Source organism: Acanthopagrus latus, chromosome 7 (genome assembly GCF_904848185.1).
Source record: "Acanthopagrus latus isolate v.2019 chromosome 7, fAcaLat1.1, whole genome shotgun sequence".
Lineage (NCBI taxonomy): Eukaryota > Metazoa > Chordata > Actinopteri > Spariformes > Sparidae > Acanthopagrus > Acanthopagrus latus.
The window spans coordinates 6,857,052-6,877,880 of record NC_051045.1 but is presented as its reverse complement, the minus strand read 5'-3'; the positions used below and the strand labels follow the sequence as shown (position 1 = coordinate 6,877,880).

At 44.0% G+C, this 20,829-nt stretch overlaps 2 protein-coding genes across 3 annotated transcripts; one reads left to right on the top strand and one right to left on the bottom strand.

Annotated features, from left to right (window-relative positions):
- The first annotated feature begins 2,560 nt into the window (after positions 1–2,560).
- LOC119022117 (probable G-protein coupled receptor 173) lies at positions 2,561–8,471 on the top strand. Of its 2 annotated transcripts, XM_037102673.1 has the most exons (3): positions 2,561–2,996; positions 3,779–4,005; positions 5,229–8,471. In XM_037102673.1, exon 3 carries the CDS (start codon positions 5,398–5,400, stop codon positions 6,598–6,600), a length of 1,203 nt encoding a protein of 400 aa, XP_036958568.1. In that variant the 5' UTR covers positions 2,561–2,996; positions 3,779–4,005; positions 5,229–5,397; the 3' UTR covers positions 6,601–8,471. The 2 variants fall into 2 exon arrangements, with proteins under 2 accessions (XP_036958568.1, XP_036958567.1); XM_037102672.1 differs by having other exon boundaries at positions 2,561–4,005.
- A 4,450-nt stretch (positions 8,472–12,921) lies between these two features.
- On the bottom strand, positions 12,922–20,423 carry wdr13 (WD repeat domain 13). The gene is made up of 10 exons (XM_037104833.1): positions 20,308–20,423; positions 19,002–19,089; positions 18,645–18,876; positions 18,127–18,236; positions 17,739–17,869; positions 17,336–17,643; positions 16,029–16,209; positions 15,736–15,877; positions 15,486–15,604; positions 12,922–13,838 (listed from the first exon to the last, which is right to left on the bottom strand). Exons 2-10 carry the CDS (start codon positions 19,040–19,042, stop codon positions 13,654–13,656), a joined length of 1,449 nt encoding a protein of 482 aa, XP_036960728.1. The 5' UTR covers positions 19,043–19,089; positions 20,308–20,423; the 3' UTR covers positions 12,922–13,653.
- Between the last annotated feature and the right edge of the window lie 406 nt (positions 20,424–20,829).

Here is a 20,829-nt window from a genome sequence, read left to right as displayed (position 1 = left end):
ATTGATGAATTTATCTTTTTAACCATGTAGATAAACATGAATTTAAATATCCAACATTAAATTCTCCTATATAAAGATGTTTCTTTACTACTATATGAGTGCCTGGCAGCTTGTTATCCACGACCTAAATGTGATTATATTTCTTTTACCAATTGCAAAACCTTGTTAGATACGAGCAGGGGAACGTGATTGGTGACAAACTGCAGTTTGTAGCAGATAAATTGTTTAAATAAACATTCTAATATATAGAAATTTATCTTGACATGGCCTAAATTGCCTAGATTTCATATTATGTCCTTCTCCTTGTTTAATGTGACATCTGTGACTCAGTGTTTAAATTTGGAAGTGGAAAATGTGGAAGAATGTCTGTCAGAGTGCCAGTTTCAGAGATATTTTAAGATATTTAAGTGATTTCACTCAGAACCACAACTGTCAACCTCATGGTGACGCAAAAACATCTAAAAGACGGCAGAATAAATGTCTTTTTTTCTTTTCAACGTTCATTAAGTATCATCCTTACAGGGTTCAAAATTAAAGTTTTTATGACACCCAAATTTGACTTTATGCAGCAAAAGCTACATGATAGATATGAACCCAGAGCCTCAGCCTCAGTGAAGCCTGCACTTTACCAGGAGAGCTAATCATCAGCATTGGATCATCAGCCCATCTGATGAAAGTCACATCACTAAAACATGGCGTGTGATAAAGCTGATGAGTAGCTCTCCCGGTAAAGAACACGCCTCGTGCAGCCGACTGAGGATGAAGCTCAGGGTTCGACTCTTTCACTGCAACTTCCCCCCCAGCTGGTGAGAACTGAAGAAGCCTCTCGGATCGTCTTCATCATTACTGAAACACGTCCAGTCGCCTACGACACAGCACCCAGAATGTGTTTGGGAAATTTGAGGCCCGAATTTGAGGACCCAGAATCCCTTGCTGCAGCCTTGCCAGGCCTTTTACTCTGTATCATGGTGGGGTCCAGTCAGTCAGGAGACCAGTGAACACACAGCATGTTGACAGCCGGAGAGAGAAACAACAGAGGCCTCATATATGAAGCCAGAGAGGGAGAGAGGGGGAGAGAGAGGGAGAGAGAGAGGGAGAGAGAGAGGGAGAGAGGGGGAGAGAGACGGGGAGAGAGACGGGGAGAGAGAGAGGGAGAGAGGGAGAGAGACAGAGGGAGAGAGAGAGAGGGTTAAAATAAAACATCACTTTCAAGTTATTATGGCTCAACAGCTCTTTCCATCCCTCTCTCTCTCTCCCCCTCCTCCCCTCTCTCCCTCTCTCTCTCTCTCTCCCTCTTTCCCCATCCCTCTCTCTCCCCCCTCTCCTCCTCCCTCTCCCTCTCTCTCCCCCCTCTCTCCCCCTTCTCCCTGCCTCTCATCCCCATCCTTCTCTCTCCCCCTCCTTTCCCCCTCCTCTCTCATCCCCTCTCCCTCTCTCTCCTCCTCTCTCCCCTCTCATCCTCCTCCCTCTCCTCTCTCTCCCTCCCCCCCTCTCCTCCTCCCCCCTCTCTCTCCTCCTCCTCTCCCCCCTCTCTCTCTCCCCTCCTCCCCCTCTCTCTCTCCTCCTCCCCCCTCCTCTCTCCTCCTCCCCCTCTCCCCTCCCTCTCTCCCTCCCCTCTCTCTCTCTCCCTCCCCCTCTCTCCCTCCTCTCTCCTCCTCCCTCCCTCTCTCTCATCTCCTCCTCCTCCCTCTCCCCTGTCTCTCTCCTCCTCCCCCCTCTCTCTCCTCCTCCCTCTCTCCTCTCCCCCTCTCTCTCCTCCTCCTCTCTCTCTCCCTCTCTCTCTCTCTCCTCCTCTCTCTCTCCCTCTCCCCCCCCCTCTCTCTCTCCTCCTCCCTCCCTCTCTCTCTCCCCCTCTCCCTCTCTCTCTCCTCCTCTCTCTCTCCTCCTCCCTCTCCCTCTCTCCCCCCTGTCTCCTCTCTCCCTCCTCCCTCTTGTCTCTCTCTCCTCCCTCTCCTCTCTCTCCTCTCTCTCCCCTCCCTCTCTCTCTCCTCCTCTCTCTCTCCTCTCTCCTCTCCCCCCCTCTCTCTCCTCCTCCCCTCTCTCTCTCTCTCCTCCTCCCTCCTCCTCTCTCCTCTCCCCCCTCTCTCTCTCACTCCTCCCTCCTCTCCTCTCTCCCTCCTCTCCTCTCTCTCTCCTCCTCTCTCTCTCTCCTCCTCCCTCTCTCTCTCTCTCCTCCTCCCTCTCCCTCTCTCTCCCCTCCTCTCTCTCTCCTCCTCCCTCTCCCTCTCTCCCCCCCTCTCTCTCTCCTCCTCCCTCCCTCTCTCTCTCCCCTCTCCCTCTCTCTCTCCTCCTCTCTCTCTCTCCTCCTCCCTCTCTCTCTCTCTCCTCCTCCCTCTCTCTCTCTCTCTCCTCCTCCCTCTCTCTCTCTCTCACTCCCTCTCTCTCCCCCCCTCTCTCTCTCCTCCTCCCTCTCTCTCCCTCTCTCCCCCCCTCTCTCTCTCCTCCTCCTCCCTATCTCTCTCCTCCTCCCTCTCTCTCTCCTCCTCTCTCTCTCCGTCTCTCTCTCCTCCTCCCTCTCTCTCTCCTCCTCCCTCTCCCTCCCTCTCTCCGAATAAAACCGACGGTTTCCGTGAATGAGCGAGCTGCCTCCTTGCAAGCAGCCATAATTGGGATTATTCAGGAATAATTCGCCTAATCCAGCCGCGTTGTTTTGTTATTTTTCCTTTTCGTATTATTATTATTCATCATCATCATCACCACCACCACCATCTTCTTCATCTTCATCTTCATCATCGTTATGACCATCCTCTCAGTCGCATCGTGATCTCGACAGCGGTCGGCGATGTGAATCCCCTCGTGACATCGCTGGATTTGCCAGAAATGCATTTGTTCTGTCATGGAGGGCTTTTTATTTATTTATTTATTTCTGCACATATCGTGGTGGACTGCTGAGATGATGTAGCCCACCTTCCGCCGGACAGCAACACAGACAAAAAAAACCACCACCACCACCACCAACAACAACAACAAAAGACTGCATATTGACAGTTCGGGGGGTAAATACATCTCCTTTTTTTCCTTCCTCTTCTTCTTCTTCTTCCTCTTCCTCCTCCTCTCCTGACTGAACGATGGGAACAGGAGACGTGTCGAGGCTGTTGTCTGTGTGGACTAATTGTTCTGGTGCCACGAGCCAACATACACGCCAGGGCGATTCATTCAGGGGATGCGCGATCTCTCCTTTTTTTCCTCTTCTTCCTCATCATCTTCTTTTTCTTCTTCATCTTCTTCTCCTCTCGGCCGTCTGTGGGTGGGTTTTATTATAAGCATTGAAAATCTGACATCATTTTTTTTGTTGTTGTTGGGATTTATACGAGCAGGAGAAAGAGAGAGAGAGGAGGGGGGGAGAAAGAAAAAAAAAAAACCAAGATGTATGTTTTTCGCGGCGTGTGTTTTCTAGGCTTCTAGGTGATCCGGATCCCTCGACGCGATGCAACACAGAATCTGTTTTTTTTTCTCTCTCTCTCCCTCGGATGATATTTCAGACACACGGCAGATGAACACATCCCCTCGTCCTTCCTCCATGAGGCTGTAGAAGGGGTGTCGGTGGATGTTTTTTTTTTCTTTTCTTTTTCTTTTATTTTGTTGTATTTTGATATCTGTGGCAGAGAGTCCTCCTCCTCCTCCTCCTCCTCCATCCTCTCGCCCTGCTCGACGATCAGCTGTTGATTATCACATATCACTCCTCTTTATGTTTATTATATGTCGGCTTCCCCTCCGGATGGATGGATGGATGGATTTTTCTTTTTTTTCCTCTTCTTCTTTTTCTTTTTTTTTAAAGGCATAACAGGTGTTGTTTGAGCCCGAGAGCACAGCGAGGAAACATGAGGCTTTATTATGTGTTCGTGTCTGCGTCTGACAAACAGTGAAACAAAGCGACTGGGATCATTTTCTTGGCTTTTTTTTTTTTTTTTCCTCTTTCCATTCTCCGCCTTGAGAGAAGAGAAGCACATCCCTCCCTAAAAGAAACAGGAGAGAAAAAAAGAGAAAAAGATGAGGGGATGAAAGGTAGGTTATCACACACACACACACACACACACACACACAGAGGTGATTTTGACACCTGTTCATCTGTTATTTATTTGATTGTTTTTTGTTTTTTTTCTCTATTTTTTCCCCCTCTCTCAGTGTTTCAGGGGCCTAGCTGACATGGCAGCCATCTATAAAAAAAAAAGAGAGAGAGAGAGGTGGGATGATATTTGTCAAGGTGGCAGAGGGGTTGTTGCATATGTGGAGGAAAGAAAAAAAAAAAAAAACAAGCCCCACAGTTACCAGCAGATCATATTTGTGTGTTCACGGCCTACATAGACGAGGCCCACCCTGACAGCCACAGCTTTGTTTTCACACCACCTCGCGCCTGTAAATGATGTGTGTGTTGTTGTTTTTTTTTTTTAAGGAGGAAGCTACATCTCTAATGTATTGCTTTTTTATCGCGTTTCTCACGTCTGCAGTCGTGTGTTTATTAACAGAGAGGCTTGGTTTGAAAAAAAAAAAAAAGATGGAGGCCTGAGTGTGATGATCACACTGATAACTTCCTCCTCCTGTTGAGAAAAAAGAAATTCACACACAGGCCCGAGGTACATAAGAAAAAACAACAGAAAACCCAAATGGCTGCCTGCTCTGCTCTGCTATATTCTCCCATTTGTTACGAGAATGTGAATGGTACACATTCACATCCCTCTGCTGTCTCTCTTTCTCTCTTTTTTAATTTTTTTTATTTTACGGACTGTCACGCACATACGCACCAGAGAGAGAAAAGGAAGACTACCAAAAAAAAAAAAGAAAAAAAGAAAAGAAGCAGAAAATGTTCTTTGCTCATTTACAACATCTCTGTCAGTTGGACATGCCCAGTGTTGGTTGTACTGTGTCTGCTCCAGCCCCCCCCCCCATACACCCCCATGCATTCACTCAAACACCCACACTTGCACAAAGTATGTGAGCTGTTGTATCTTAGCAACGGGCAAGGTAATTACTGAGAGAGCCAAGGAGCTGGCATGCTGTAGAGCTGCTGATCTGATCCGAAGCCATAGAGAAACAGGAAGGCAGATATTTCCACCGTGTAGCCCGACACAGCACTTATATATCAGTGCTGTTAAATGTAGTTCTTTTTTTTTTTTTTTTTTTCCTTCCCTCCTTCCCTCTTTCCGTGTGCTGGACTCTCTCTAGGCCTAACAAGCACGTCAGACATCTTGCTTTTTGCCATTCCTCAAACTGTGTGTCTCTGTTCACAGGTGGTGAGGTTGTGGACAAAGAGGAAAGATGAGTCTGTCGTGTAGAAAAGACCCTTACGGCCTCTCCTTGTAGAGACCAGAGAGCCGTGGGGAGACGACGGCAGTAGGAGGATCGGTTGTGTGTTTTAAGAGGGCCTGAACCAGGCAGGCTCTTGCGGAAGGGGATAGAATGGCTAACCAGAGCTTTGCCATCGATGGCCCCGGCAGTCTGCTGGCTGTGATGGAGAATGGACTGGCGAAAGGCGGCAGCAGCAGCAGCAGCAGCGACAGCAGCAGCAGCAGAGGAGGGATCTCTGCCACAGATGTGTCTGCCTACTTTAAGCTGGTCTTCTTGGGTTTGATCATCTGTGTCAGCCTCGTAGGCAACCTCTTGGTCTCCATGCTGGTCCTACGAGACCGGACACTCCACAAGGCTCCCTACTTCTTTCTCCTGGACCTGTGCCTGGCCGATGCAGTGCGCTCTGCTGCGTGCTTCCCCTTTGTGCTGGTTTCCGTCCACAACAGCTCGGCCTGGACTTACAGTGCCTTGAGTTGTAAAGTTGTGGCTTTCATGGCCGTGCTGTTTTGTTTTCACGCTGCCTTCATGCTGTTCTGTGTCGCCGTCACCCGCTACCTTGCCATCGCCCACCACCGATTCTACGCCAAGCGCATGACCATCTGGACCTGCGCTGCCATCATTTGCATGGTGTGGACTCTGGCCGTTGCAATGGCGTTCCCACCCGTGTTCGACGTGGGGACATACAAGTTCATCCGGGATGAGGATCAGTGCATTTTTGAACACCGCTACCTGAAGACCAACGACACCCTGGGCTTCATGCTCATGCTGGCTGTGGTGGTCCTGGCCACCCACGGTTTCTACGCCAAGCTGCTGCTCTTCGAGTACCGGCATCGCAAGATGAAACCGGTCCAGCTAGTGCCAGCCATCAGCCAGAACTGGACCTTCCACGGTCCTGGGGCCACGGGTCAAGCCGCAGCTAACTGGATTGCAGGGTTCGGTCGTGGCCCCATGCCACCCACTCTGTTGGGCATCAGGCAAAATTTACACAATCAACACCGGCGGCTGCTCGGGATGGAAGAGGTGAGGTCAGAGAGGAGGCTGGGCAGGATGTTCTACACCATCACCCTGCTCTTCCTGGTGCTCTGGGCTCCCTACATCGTGGCGTGCTTCTGGAGGGTGTTCGTCAAGTCCTGCACCATCCCTCACCGGTACCTTTCCATCACGGTGTGGATGAGCTTCGCCCAAGCCGGAGTCAACCCCATCTTCTGTCTCCTGCTCAACGAGGACCTGAGGAAAGTGCTGCGAGCTCACCTGCCCACCTACTGGAGGACTAAACAACACCTGCCCCAGGACGAGGCCTACTGCATTATGTGATATGACCTTATTGAAGCGAATGTTTCAGGTGTTGGAGGGGGAAGTCTGGAGACTAGGCGTGACGTAATGCACCTTGATTAAGTGTCTGTTTTGTTGTTTTTGCACAACAAAATCCAATTTTTTGCCAACAAATGCAGGCACAGTGCCATTTCATTAAGAATGTTGATATTTTTGAGTAAATGTGTCAGGTGCACAGGTTTGAGCCAGGCGACGGGGGGAAAAAAGCCTCGGCTACCCCTTAAGTGGTTTGTATTTCTGATGATGTACTGTATGATTACTAAGTAGGAAAGATCACACACAAAAAAAAAAAATCACCACTCCGACTAAAGTGTGACAGATGCCATTTTAAAAATAATGTTGCCTTATTTCAGTGGGACACGCCCCAGAGCTTTCAACTGAGAATTAGTTTCTGTGTCACATGAGGCACAAAACAGACACACGGAGGGTTTAAATCCTTGAAGAAAATGTGCTGCGGACTGTGAATAGAAAAGTGTTGATCAGAGCGTTACTAACTCTGAAACACATCAAGGAACTCAAAGGGGTCTGAATGGATTTATAGACCACCCCCCCGGACGCCTTTTCATGTAATTCAAAGGAGACTGCAGAATATCGAATGGACCCGATAACCTTGGATACATTTAAATAGCTGTTGTGAACCCAAGAAGCCCCTAACATGCTTGATTTTTTTGGACTTGATTTAGGGCGTGTCAGGTTTCTTTGTATCATAAAAAAAAAAAAAAAAATTGCCTGTTTTCCTTTTATTTGTAAACTATACATGTTAAGCAGATGACACTATTTTGAAATATGACTTGATTTCATATTGTATAGACTGTACAGGAATGTATATTCCTGCTTGTGTTTTTATATAGAAATTGTGTGTATGTGTGCGTGTGAGGAAGAGGTAGAACGAGCAGAGAGAGGGGAGGAGAGGAGGGAGGTGAGAGGAGGAGGAAAAAAAGCGATGATAGAATAGGTTCCAGTAATATTGAGTCGGTATGAAAGCAGCCTCATCTTGGTGTCTCAAAAATCATGCAAAATTGAAAACAATCATCATGTGGAAACTTATCCTTTAAATGGATTTCCGTAAAAAACTGAAAATGTAGTCTGGTTATTTAACGGTGACGTACAAGCAAATGTGAACTATAGACGGTTAATGAGAAAAAGGGAGGGGGACCGAATAATTAGGAAACAACACTTGTACATTGCATCCACGGCCATAGGATTTTAATGACTTGAATGATGATGTAAATTGCGTCGTTTAAAAAAAAAGAAGAAAAAAAAAGAATATTTATTTGCAAAATGATGATCTTGGGAATGTTTTTAAAGTACTGTTATGCTCTCTCCAGAATTAACACAAGACAAAGAAGAAATGAAGTGGGGCACTTAATGCGAAAAGGAAACTTGAATGTTTTACGAGGCCCTCTTATATTTTACTCCCCCCTTGACACAAAGGTCACCGTCTGGAGTGTCCTGGATCACAAGTAAGCTCAGAAAAACCTTAAACGTGTTCAGGCTCCGGAGATGTTTTGGAGTACGGCAGCCGGCTTAGACTACGTTAAGTCGTCTCTCCAAATTTAAGATTCATGTGATACAAATGTCAGACCTACAGTATGTGCAGGCATAGATATACTTGTGCAGTCGATTTTTCTAAACGTGGACACTTGCACAGCATACTGTATTAGCATGCATCCCACTGCATTTCATAGATTCAAGACTGTGGATTACAACTTGTACAGATGTTGAAAGACGAAGTGAAAACGTGAACCGAGGTCCATAATTTTTACGTCTGGCATTCCTTCGCGAGATTATATTCTCTAACTGTACAGTTTAACTGAGATGGTTCTTTTGTCCACTCAACAATAAAGACTCTACTTTTGATGCAATTCTGAGTCATGACCGCCTTGTATTTTGACCCGACCGGATCCCATGTGGGGGAGCACATGACAGGAAATAGGCCACTTCAGAGGCTGTTTTAGTGTTCACTTATGATCAGCTAGGTTTTGCACACTTCACTGCATGAAATGACGAAATGGTCTCGACACTTTGCTCCCCACTGAGCAACTGGCTAACAATGGCTGCAGAGTCAAAAGAACTTTTGATTTCTTCTTGCTCAAGTGCTTTAAAACTCTGTGGTGACAGGAGTTTCTGATTTGGAATTTTCCTGCAAGGCTTGAGCTGAATAACTGTGAGAACAAAAACTGTGGCTAAATCTAAAAATTGAGTTTCTTAACATAGTAAAACACTTAAAACATCTTGCAGTAGTGAGACTATGTTTGCTATCTTGAGATCAGACCAGATCACCATAACAATTGCTGTCTGTGCACGTTTCTGCAAACCACGGATGTGTTGAAACTTTACATTTCTCAAGGATTATTCTCTGTGTTCTCTTGTAACAACACTGTTGTCGGGTTAAGGCATTAAAAAAACATGTGGTTAAGGTCAGGAAAAGATCATGTTTTGGCTTAGAACAACTGTTTAGGTCGCCACAAACATGACTAGAGATGCCGAGGTCTCCTTAAAAATGTCCAGTGGTGTTAAAAGCTCACAGTACAAATGTTGAAACACAGTCTCAGACGGTGGTCACTGGCTTTCCAGGCCTCTTGCCTTTATAACCCCACGACCTTCCAACATGCAGACCAGGTCATAAACATGTCATGTGTAGCTGATATGACAACTTTTGTTGAAATGTCAACATGGTACAAAGCCTATGACATAAACGTACTTGAACATATTCGTGGTGAACTGCCAACATTTTATGACCTTTTACTTCAACGACTGGGCTGATAAATGGAAGTGACTGGATAATGGCTGACACTAAAACAGCAGCAGTAATGAAAAAGAAGTACCACAAAGTGAAAAAAAGTGGCATATAAGGTTCTATAAAGTTTTCTAGCATTAACTAATGTTAGCCACCACTAGCTTCTGGTCTGATGAACCAAGTGAACCTGAGCTGAATCTAGCGAAGCTGCATTTTTTTTCTCATGAATTCAACTTTTCATTCATAAGAGGAATAACGTGTTATCTAACCTTCAGTAGTCACCCAGCCTCGCTTTTAACATAGAAGCTTCGACAATTATGTTGCAAGGTCCTTGAAATGTGTTGCACAAACAGAGGAAAGAATAAGAACTCAGGGCTCAGGAAGAAACTTACACAGCTGTCAGCCCCAAAGACGATGTTCACCAACATTTAGACTTTAAAACTTGTATTTGATAATGATGCTCCAAAGCAGGACCTCTAAATGTGATCTTTTGATCTTTTTTTGCCACATCATATGGACATTTTAAAGAAAAGAACATCTAACATGACATAAAATCCAGGAATAGTGACTGTGAAATAATGTAAATGCTGAGCTGTGAGGTTTGGTGTAAACCTTAAGGTGCTTTCAAGGCGACAAAGACAAGAAATTATGGAAAACAAATGTTCTTCTTTAAAACTCACGTGCAGAATGCTTGCGGTACCACATTTAGACGAACAAAAGTTAATTTTCAAAATTAAAAAAAACACTGCCGCTGATAATAGAATGATTTTAAATGTTGTTAGCTCATCTGCATCTCCAGGAACATAAATTAAATGAACAAAATATGTGTGCAACATTGTGCGGAATCTGAACCGAATGCACCCAACCATGCTACGTGATTCTGCTATGAAAATAAAATGGAAAGGACGAGAAGAAAAATAATAGTTTTCAATCTCAATTAGGGCCCCGATTGAAATGCAGCCATCACGCGATCGTGTGTATTCTCTCGATGAACAATTCCCCTACATTTTGAATTTGAATGAGAGATAATTTCCATTGTCTTTATTTCTGCACTCAGACTGTGGCTGATGGAAAAAGATGTTTCCATAGTGAGCAGCAGCATCGACTGTCTGAACATTACCCCCCCAAACAGTCCAGGTTTAACAGGTTACATCCGCCTGTGCCTCTCTGTCTCACCAGGACTGATGTTGAAGATTCCTCTGAAGCACTTATTTTTAGTCGTCTTCCCACTTCTCTCCAAGATCCACCGCGACAAAGGCTGTCTTACTCATTTCAAGAAAACTTATCCTCGCCCACCGTATGTTCCAACGACGCACAGTTTTTTTTTGTTGTTTTTTTTGCAGAGGCCTTGTTGCATTGTCCGAGCAGAGTGCTCAGGTTCACATGGGGGGGAAGTTTAGTGGAAAATATTGTTTCCTGGATATTCTACCCTGGCTGTTTTCGAACAAAGCCTCGTCCTGACCTTCCTAGACAGAAACCATTCACTGCGCTTTCACTCCCACACAGCCACATTTTGTACGTCACAACACCCTTACCAACCTTGAGGGGAAAACAATCAAGTCTGAGGGCGCCGCGTTTCTACATAAATCATACATAATGTGCTTGAAACGTTAGAGCATAGGTTTCCTATGCACACTGTGCGTCACAGTGTCATTTTTTTCTTTTTCAACCTGTTTCTGCAGTTTTTCAGTCATGAACGTCTTTCTCTGACTCAGTGACAGTGCAAATGTCTGGAGATAGCAATGTACGACGCATTGCCGTGATACATTAGTGTGACAGTACAACGCTAACGTTATCCCCCTCGAACATAAAAAGATTTGTGAGGTTGTGATCTACCTAATTGGTCTCAAACTGGGAGTTGGGACCCGACGAGGAGCATCAGGAGCTGTTCGACAGGTCGCCAGACAACACAACTGAACAAAACCACGTCGGCATATATTGCAGTCCTTTTATCAAAAACTAGATTTTTTCACCTCTTCTGCCATCAAACCTTCAAATGAAACAAAAAATACTGAAGGACTGAAATTGAAAATCACTCCTCGCTTTAATTCATCTCCACACTAAGACTACGAGGAGGCACAAGTCTGTGGGTTTTTAAAGGATCACAAGCCAACAAAAGGTTGGGAACCGCTGATGAACCTGATAGTTTGTGGATATTAATGGTACGAGCAACTAAAGTACGTTGGTGGTATCGACAATACAAAGAGATCTAATTAGGCCTAAGTGAAAGCTCAATTATTGATGATGTTAGATTGGCCAAAAGACTTGGCTACACAGCAAGAAACATGTTCACAGTAACACAACGGTACAATGTTTACAATTCTAGTTTTGGATGTTAGCATGCTTATATTGGTAAATTAACACTGCACACAAGGTACAGCTGAAGCAAACATCATTAGCTGTACTGGACCGGCGGACCAGTGTGACCGTCCATAAAGCCACAGTGCTAGCAAGGCTAAAACATCTGTGGTTATCAGCCAGGGCATTTAAGATCCTGGCTAAATTGCTGAAACAGGTAAGCTAACATGTTCATGGTGACAATGTTAAGTGGCTGGAATAATGTTACCATGTTCACAATCTTACTTAAGCATGAAAACTTTGAAAAGATTGAATATTATTAAACGTGAAAGCCTTTGAGACCAAAATAATAAACAAAATAAGCCCTGGGACAGTAACAAAACAACCAAAATCATGTATAAATGCTAATGCTGGCAAGCTAACATGTTAACAATCTTAGCAGTTAGTCATAAACCTAAGCGCTGGGTCTTGGTTGCAGCTGCTAGCATTGCTAAAATCTGTATTTACAACATTAGTACCATGATCTGTGGCCAAACAGCCAGCTATCTCAGCTAAGACACCTGAACAGTGAAATATTTTAGAACAATAAAACATTTAGGACCATAAAACACCATATATGTTCTTTGACAATTTCAAAACAATCAAACCACCAGTTAAATTAGCTGTCAGCATGCTAACATGTTTACAATGTGAGTTTATCATGCTAGCATGTTGATGTTGGCTCATCAGCAATACACAGAAAGTGCATCTGAGGTTGATGTGAATGTGATTCATATTGTGGGTGCTCATAAACTAAAGTATTGGGTTTTGGTGGACAGGCCGACCAACTGACCAGTGTTGCAAACAATAACACCACGATGCTAGCACAGCTCACGACATCATTTTCTATGTGATGATCGTGATTGGTGGCCAAACAACCTCGGCAAAGTGAATATTGTATCACTAAAACTGTAATAAGGTCAAATATTACTGAACATCAATAAAAAATAAAATTTATAAGCTCTTAGAAAACATTACAACCGTCAAAATCCCAAACCAAAACCTTATCTTATATACAGTATGGAAACACAAGCCACCTCCAAATGCAACGGTACATTTTTGCACATATTTTTGTCGCTGATGTAGGGGGAATCCTGTGTAGATTTGAGGACCCACACAATGACTAACACACTCCTACACAGTCGGTTTTACCACCACACTACATTAAGCTCTACTCCATTTCTCCTTCCTAAATACAATTTGTGAAAAAAGAAACAAAGACTCCCGACAGTTACAGCAGTTTATTCTGTACGAGCGTTTAATAAATTATGTGAATCTGCAAACCAGCATGAACTGAATATATACACACTCACACACAAAAGTACAAACACATTGTTAAAAACACACCTGTCTTTTGTGATAATCGATTGGATATGCCTACCGACTGATGCCGAGTTCGATGTCATGCACGTGGGTCTCAAATGCAAACAGGCAATTGCAGAACTGACAGCAAATAAGGCAGGTTTACTACACTTGATTACACTGCTTGAATAACAGTTACATAAATAGTGAACTAGATCTATACCAGAGGGACTGTCAGTGTGATGCAAAGGATCTGTCTTTTTTTTTTTCTGGAAGATTACATTGTATCCTCTTAACATAAATTCAATCGTATCCATACAAGTCAGAGGTAAGCCATGACACATGCATGGGAGTAGAGCTTTCTTTCTTTCTTTCTTTGTTGAAAAGCAATTTCTCAGCTGCAGCTGTAGGAGTACTGACACACACGCGCACACATCGCACATACACACAACCCATCCCCCCACCCCTTGAATTTCTAAGACATCCCTTCCACCTACACAACATGGTGTTCTATCTGATTGCACTTGAGTATCATTAAATTAAACGTTTAGTGCAGCCTGTTACATTCCAGTGAAAATCTACAGACCGGTTATTGGACGGTTACGGAGCGGCAGCGGATGGAAGCATTTTTTTTTTTTTTGTTATTGGTGGATCAGTCACTTTTGCTCCCGCCTCCATATGATGACCATGCCGGTGGAATCGGCCGACGCCAGTAAACTCTCGTCACAGTTGAAGCTGACATCCAGCACTGGTCCCCCGTGGCCCTGTAGCTTGTTCACTATCGCCTTGGTGTTGCGTTCGACGTCGAAGAAGTAGACACAGGCGTCCTCACTACCAGTCACTGTGTCAGGGGGGAAAAAAATAGAATATCAAGAAGATGAATGGTGAAGAGAAATAACAAGGAAAACGAAATAAATAAATGATGGATGGGTTATTCAAAGGTTTTGGATTAAAACAGAGTCTCTCAGTTGTTTAAACTGCCACTGAATCTCAAAAAACTGTATAAAAATGGTGTCATTTTTAAAAGACGGACAGAATTCGAAGGTTGTTTTAAAGCTCTAACTGGTTAATGTAGCCATCTATGAATGTAGCGTCTACTTGCCATTAGCAAGTAGCTCAGTTAGCTGTTGAGCCAAGTGGCCCTAGTAACTGACTGGAGTCTGTTCGCACTGTAAACTTGGATGGTGGGGGGGGGGAGTCATCACAGGCAACAGACTCAGTCAACGGTTCTTCCAACGCGCACCAGACTAAGACTGGACATAGAATATGTGACCAACAGATGCCAGTTTTAAGGCAGAGAATAAATTAACGAAGTGCTTTGCAGTAGCTCTGACCAGGATTATGACTCTGGGACAAAAGACACCCCTGGTGGGGACGGGAGGACATAAAGCAGAATAAATGAGAGAGAGAGAGAGAGAGTCAGGCATCAGCAGCAGGCGAAAATGGCGTTCAGAGCTGCAGCATTTCACAGCTTACTCTGAACTGAGGATTTATTTTAACCAAACCAGAGGTGATTGTGGAAAACCAAGACTGTCTCCATCTACGTTGACAGTTTACGGTTGTTTTTTTTCTGTTTAGTGGGGAGGATAGGAGTAAAAATATATTTTTTCTTTAGACTCTGTTTTTTGATCTTCTGGCTGAGACTACAGGGGCAACCAGACCAACACCTCTAGTGGTACAAGAGGTATTACAAGAAAGCATGGGCAGGGGCATAACGTCAACAGTGTTGTTCCTTCACAATTTGTTGATCAGGTCAGTTTGTTTTTTTAATGTTTTAAACAAAAATGCAGGCCAATAAAAATATACTTGTATGCACAATACAGCATTTAAAAGTACAGCAGTGGAAAAAAAAAACAAGAAAAACATTTTGTGATGATGCTCAACACTCTGAAGATAAAGATAGGAAGTGAGTTAAGCCACAAAACCTTCTCCTTCAGTTTGCCAGTTAATGTCCTTAGCCGACCTTGTTGCAAAATATCAGCTTCTTTTGTAACAATGAAATGACACCACATCATCAACTGAAGACTTTCAAGGGTATTTTTACAAGTGTGATACTTCTGTTAACTGGAGACACAAACCTGATAATTTAAACACTGACAGGAACTGACTGAACAGTTGTTAGGAAATAATGAAGGTGAGGAGAGTCGAGTGAGGTGAAGCTCTGAGGTTAAGTGGTGTCACATATTACTGCTTTCATGTAAACAACTTGCTGTTACAGTTACAGATTTTAGAAAATTCTACTACCCTTTGGTAGATGAATGTTGTCATCTACTGAATGTCAATGTCAAATTCACAAAAGAATACATACAAGCTAATAAGGCCTGTGTCTTTATTGCTGAAATGCTGCTATTACTGTTTTTTTCTTTTAATACAGAAGCAGCAATAAGCTTCACTGCACTTCTTTTCTCCACACTGACTGCAGCATTTAGTGACTATGGTCTAATTTTCTCCTCAAATGTCACAACAGGAACACTGAGAGACTTCTTACCCACACAGGCCCCCTGTCTGAAGGACATGAGGGGGCAGAAGATGCTATGAACCAGCTGAGAACCATGCTGGATAGGGAAGCTTCTCTTCAGCTGTAGTGTGCCATCATTGTCCACCACCCTGCCAACACAAATATGTAAATACATCTTCACATACATGCTACATCAGTGAAGATGGTTATGAATTAAGTCTCAGCACATCAGAGACAAAACTGCCTGTTAATAAACAGGGATTTGCCCTTACAGACTGACCTGTACAGCAGCAGCTTATTGACACAGGCGTTGATCAGCAGGGAGGGGTCTCTGGCCTCTCTGCTAATCCAGGACCGAGCAGATATGCTGCAGATGGAGCTGCCTTCACTCACCACCAGACGCTTGGCTTTGGTCAGCTTCCCTGTTGGGGGGTTGGGCAGGCAGAAACAGCAGAGACCGGCATCAACCCTCTCAACAAGAGACTCCATTTGATGCATGATACAAAAACTGACAATTGTTTGTGATTCAGTTATACTTTGCACTCTGTCAAAATGGAAATGTTGTGAGTGTACCTGTGGCCATGTCAAAGAGGAAAGAGAAGATGCTCCCTCTGTCATCGCCGGCCCAAAGGATCCTCCCCGGAGCATCAAAGGACAGCGACAGCACGCGGCCTGTCAGCTTGCTGGAGCCCCCCTTCACCTTCTTCCCAGTGGAGATGTTCACCACCTGCAGGTGGTGCTTGCTGTTTCCCACCTGCACCATAAAACTGGGAATGAGGACCTTCATTTTTTCCACAGAGGAGCACTGACAAACTGACCGGCTATAGTAATGGCTGGTGCATTTAGACTAGTAAAAAGCACTGAGGTTAAACTCTGCAAAATACGAGATATTTCTTTGAGATCTGTTGCTAGAAACTGTGAAATCCAACAGAAAGCATTTACTGTCATCTAGTGTTCAGGCAGAAGAGACTACCACAGGTCTGCTCTGGTAGATCCACCAGTTAAACCAGTACAAACCACAGAGATAACACATTTTATTTTTGTTGGTTTCTGACTTTCCATTAAAAATAAATATCCTCCTCCCCCATCTTCCATTTAATAAGCCATAAATGGAAACTGCTGTGCACAACTCTGTTTTAGTTCTGCACTCATCAATTAACTGGGTTAAAACAAAATTATCGAGGACATTCCCTGCTTTTGTTTCGATAACAAGAGATGGCATTCAGTTGTAAAATTTTAATCAATCTCTGCACTGTGTAAATATGCATGAAGTAATTGGGAATCAGATAAAAAGCCATTACTAGGATGTTTGGCCTCTGCTTTATTGTTTTGTGAAAACACTTGTTTTGATTAAAACTAGATGCATGGTGGTTAATTAATTATACACCATTTTATGTATGTGGAAGAGGAAATACAGCAGCAAAGCACAATTACTGATTTGGGGTTTGTTTTAAAAGTGCACCAGGACTAGAGCAGAGCAAAACCTCACTTGTTTCCAAAATGCTAAACACAGTATGTCAGAAAATTTTACCATTTTCACAGATCTACCATGACACAAATAGTGTAACAGCCACTACTGAACCCAACTATTCAAACACAATTACTTGTATTTGATGTCCCGTTGGGTTCTTTCTTGAAAACATAGAATAGAGATTTGGAAGCCAGAAGGAAAATAAGTCGTAATACTAAAAATAACTTAACACAACCTTTTAATGTTGAGGGGACAAAAGATATGAAGGATAAGTAGGGAAACCCAAACCCAAATTTCTTTCTAGTTTTAGATGTTTTTTTAATGTTCGTATCCATAACTGAGTAAAATCCCCTTTTGTGGTACTGCTCAATTAGTACTAATGAATACAAAATTGATAAATAGGACTCACCACAGTAAGATTGTTATTCATGGGCTGGAAGGTGCAGCAGAGCAACTCGCTGGATTCTGGGTCTCTGACCTCTCGTATGCACCGACCGTCCTCCGTGTTCCAGATGCGCAGAGTCCCATCTAGTGACGTTGACACAATGATGTCATTGCTTAAAGACCAAGCGAAGTCTGTGACGGGACCTCCGTGACCTTTCAGGGTCACCTTTACACTGGGAGGCGAGGGGGATAATGTCATGATGGAGAGGGAGCCATCCAGTGAGCAGCAAGCAAGGAGGTGCTTGTCGTCATTGGCAAACTGCAACCGCGGAACTGAAAGAGCACGGATGGGAAGATGAAGTGAAATAACTGTTGAAGCTTATAGTTTATAGAAATGGGTGATTACAAATTAAATACCATCTCCTTACCAGCAGAGTCTACATGTTGGTCAAATATGTGGTGCATGCCAGCAAAAGCATAGTTTTCACTCAAAGTTGTGTCTCCTGCCATGGCACGACTGGCCTCTGCCACTGAGGTGGGCACCAGACTGCCCGGAGGCCTGCGGCCAGAAATAAAAGCCGCCATGTAAGCATAAAATCAATACAACAAACCTCACAAGCCTTGCTCACAGCTGACAACTCAATATGAGAGATCTGATCATTGCCGAATGCAACACACCAGAATTACAGCCAGCAAACCCAACAAAAGGCGATAACTCAAAGGAGAACTAAATCAAAGAGAATCCATTTGCTCCAGGCAATGAGACAAGTGGCTGGATGGAAGTTGAAGATGTGTGTGTGGTGTTCTTCTGGGTACCTCTCATCATAGACAGCTCTGTTCATCTGGGCCTGTAGCTGGTAGGAGCCTCTGCTGACAGACCGGCGGTGACCACGTGCCCCTTGGGCGCGGGGGTCCTCCTCGAAGTCCTGCCAAAGAGAAGAGGGGAGGGAGGGGAGCCGTAGGGGGAGACAGAACCTCGTAGGAGTGAGTGCAAGTGAAGACACAACGTGTGATCACAAATAATTATACAGTAACTACCAATAATTCTAAAAAAACTCACTGAAATATCCATGCATTTCTAAATTATATATTCATGAGCAATGCCAGCCATTTCAACCAAGCTGCTCAGCTTAATATGCATGGGCAACCGCAGAGCTGTTTGGCTATGCTGCGGATGATATAGCCATCCAGATGGCTCTAATACGTTTTACCGTATGTTTTAATTCCAACTCTCAGATATTTTTTACTTCTCCTTTTCCAAATTAGTACACACCCCTCCCATCCTATCCCTTCTCTTCTACTATCCCTGCCCTTTCTGTTTCTTTGGGTCTGACCTCCATGCGGTCCAGTGTGGTGCGGGAGCTGCGCACACTGCTGGCCCTGAAGCTGCTCTGCTCGGACAGGGGCCCGTAGCGCAGGGCCAGCAGCTGACTGCGCAGCCTCAGGTACTGCCTGCGCAGCCCCGGCTCAAAGCCACACTTGGCGTTCTCTCTGAGCAGCTGGCTGCGTCGGCGGATGTACTGAGTTCGGAACTGTGGGAAGGTAGGCGTGCGGTAAGCATTGTACCTGAGGAGGGAAAGAAGTGACAGGGCACACACAATAACTCACAACTGATCCATAAGCAATTACACGTCTGGATAGCTTCTTCATCAGTTTAGACTATTAAAGGCTGCTGCATGGTTGAGTCTCACCTTGCGTCCACTGCCAAAACCTGCTGCCAAACTGCTGCCATTCCACAAGCACTCTGGGTAGAGAGGAATCCACTGCCAGGGCAGATTCCTGTCAAAACACACAACATTTACATTTAGGGCATTTAGCAGATGCGACATACAATAAGTACAAAACCACAATGTATCACCGTCGATAGAGTAAAAAAGAGAAAATAGAGGCAACTGTCAGGCCCTCATCTGAGGATCGTAGCTGCTATTTATCAATGGTACTTTAAGTACATAAGTCCTATGATAAGTTCTAACAATAACATACCAGTGTATATGCTTTTTTGGTGGGGGTTGTCATGCTGTGCGGGGGACTGACACCGTCACAGTCAGTTCATATTCTCACTACTTTTAATACAAATCTTCACATTTGGGCACAGTATAGGAATATAGCTTAGCTAACATAGAAAATAATATAACAATATACTTGCTTTTTTCTGTGTTTTTTGCCTGTTCTATTGCTTATATTCCTTTTACACATAATGACTGATTTGGTCTTTTTACATTTTCTGTTCTGCCTTCTTGTTTTAACTCACTTTAGACTTAAGATTGACTGTTGAGGGTTTCTTCTGTAATATTGTCTTCCTGAGTCTCATACAATTGGACTCTGACAGAACTGCATTTTAACACACTGTGTTGCGTATTGTTCTTTTTTTTAAAAATGTGTTTTAAACAGCAATCTTTGAACTATTAAATGGTGTCTTTCTTTTGTTTTCTTCCATCGCACTGCTATGAGCTGGGAGGAACAGCATTCCGTTTTATTACGCATGCAAGCAAACAAAGAAATGACAAAAAAAGGAAAATAATAATAATCGTGAATCTTCAGACATCCTCCTCAGCCTCTCATCTACAACGTTGGATCAAGTGATACAGCAGAAGCTAGCTAATGGCACACCTGGGAAAACAGCTTGCTATTGTTATTTTCTACTATGTCACTCGGAGATATTAATTACAATCGACTGAAACAGTTTCATGGAGGTAAAGAATAAGTGGTTTGGGTTTTTATTTGTATTTCTGTTGCCTGCGTACAGCGAGCAGCATCAGGAGGATTCTTGACAGCTAGCCAGCTAGCTAACGTCGCAAAGCTAACCAACGGCAGCTAGCTGTTAGCAGGTTAGCCACAACATCACTAGCGATGTCCTCGCATAAAAACGCTGTTTTACATTTATTGCTCAATACGCACATACAGTTCATCAGTTAGCAAGTATATTTATCCTATAAAGCTTTTATTTGTGATAAAACAACAGAGAAACACGGGTAAATATGTGAGAAAACGGCTCACCTTCCTTAGCTTTTCTCCATCGCTGCTCTGTCTGTCACGTCACATGACAGTACGTCAGCTGCCCGCCTCCCCTCCTGATGTGGAGCTGCAGGGATCCGGATGATGATTCACAGCGTTTACATGATTTATTGTTGGATCTAATTTGAGGGAACGACCGCATTGAGAGTGTTTTTTTGGGGGGGGATAAGCAACAAATCAACAGACACAGACTTGATGTACATGACTCAGTGTTTTTGAGGGGCTAGGTGAGATATGGGTGCATACTGTATGTGCATGTGCATGGATGTGCAACAAAAGTTAAATTGAATGTATTTGCAAAAAAACCCTCAAAATTCTAATATGTCTGATAGCAAACAATCAGGCGAGCATCCCTGACTCATTTTGAGTAGTGGTACATCATGGTTTCATCAGATTGAAATGACTTTTGTTCAGCAATCCCATAATATTTTTCAATATGAATATATTTTATGAATTGCTCTCCTATTGTCGTGACTCACAAGCACAAAGTAAAAACAGTGTCAG

Excerpts from the sequence above, each read along its gene's own strand:
- wdr13 (XM_037104833.1), bottom strand. The coding sequence starts at position 19,042 with ATGGCAGCAGTTTGGCAGCAGGTTTTGGCAGTGGACGCAAG. Across the intron at positions 18,877-19,001 it reads GTTTTGGCAGTGGACGCAAG|GTACAATGCTTACCGCACGC; the intron begins GTGAGACTCAAC and ends TTCCCTCCTCAG. Across the intron at positions 16,210-17,335 it reads TGAATAACAATCTTACTGTG|GTGGGAAACAGCAAGCACCA; the intron begins GTGAGTCCTATT and ends TTTATGGTGCAG.
- LOC119022117 (XM_037102673.1), top strand. The coding sequence starts at position 5,398 with ATGGCTAACCAGAGCTTTGCCATCGATGGCCCCGGCAGTCTGCTGGCT.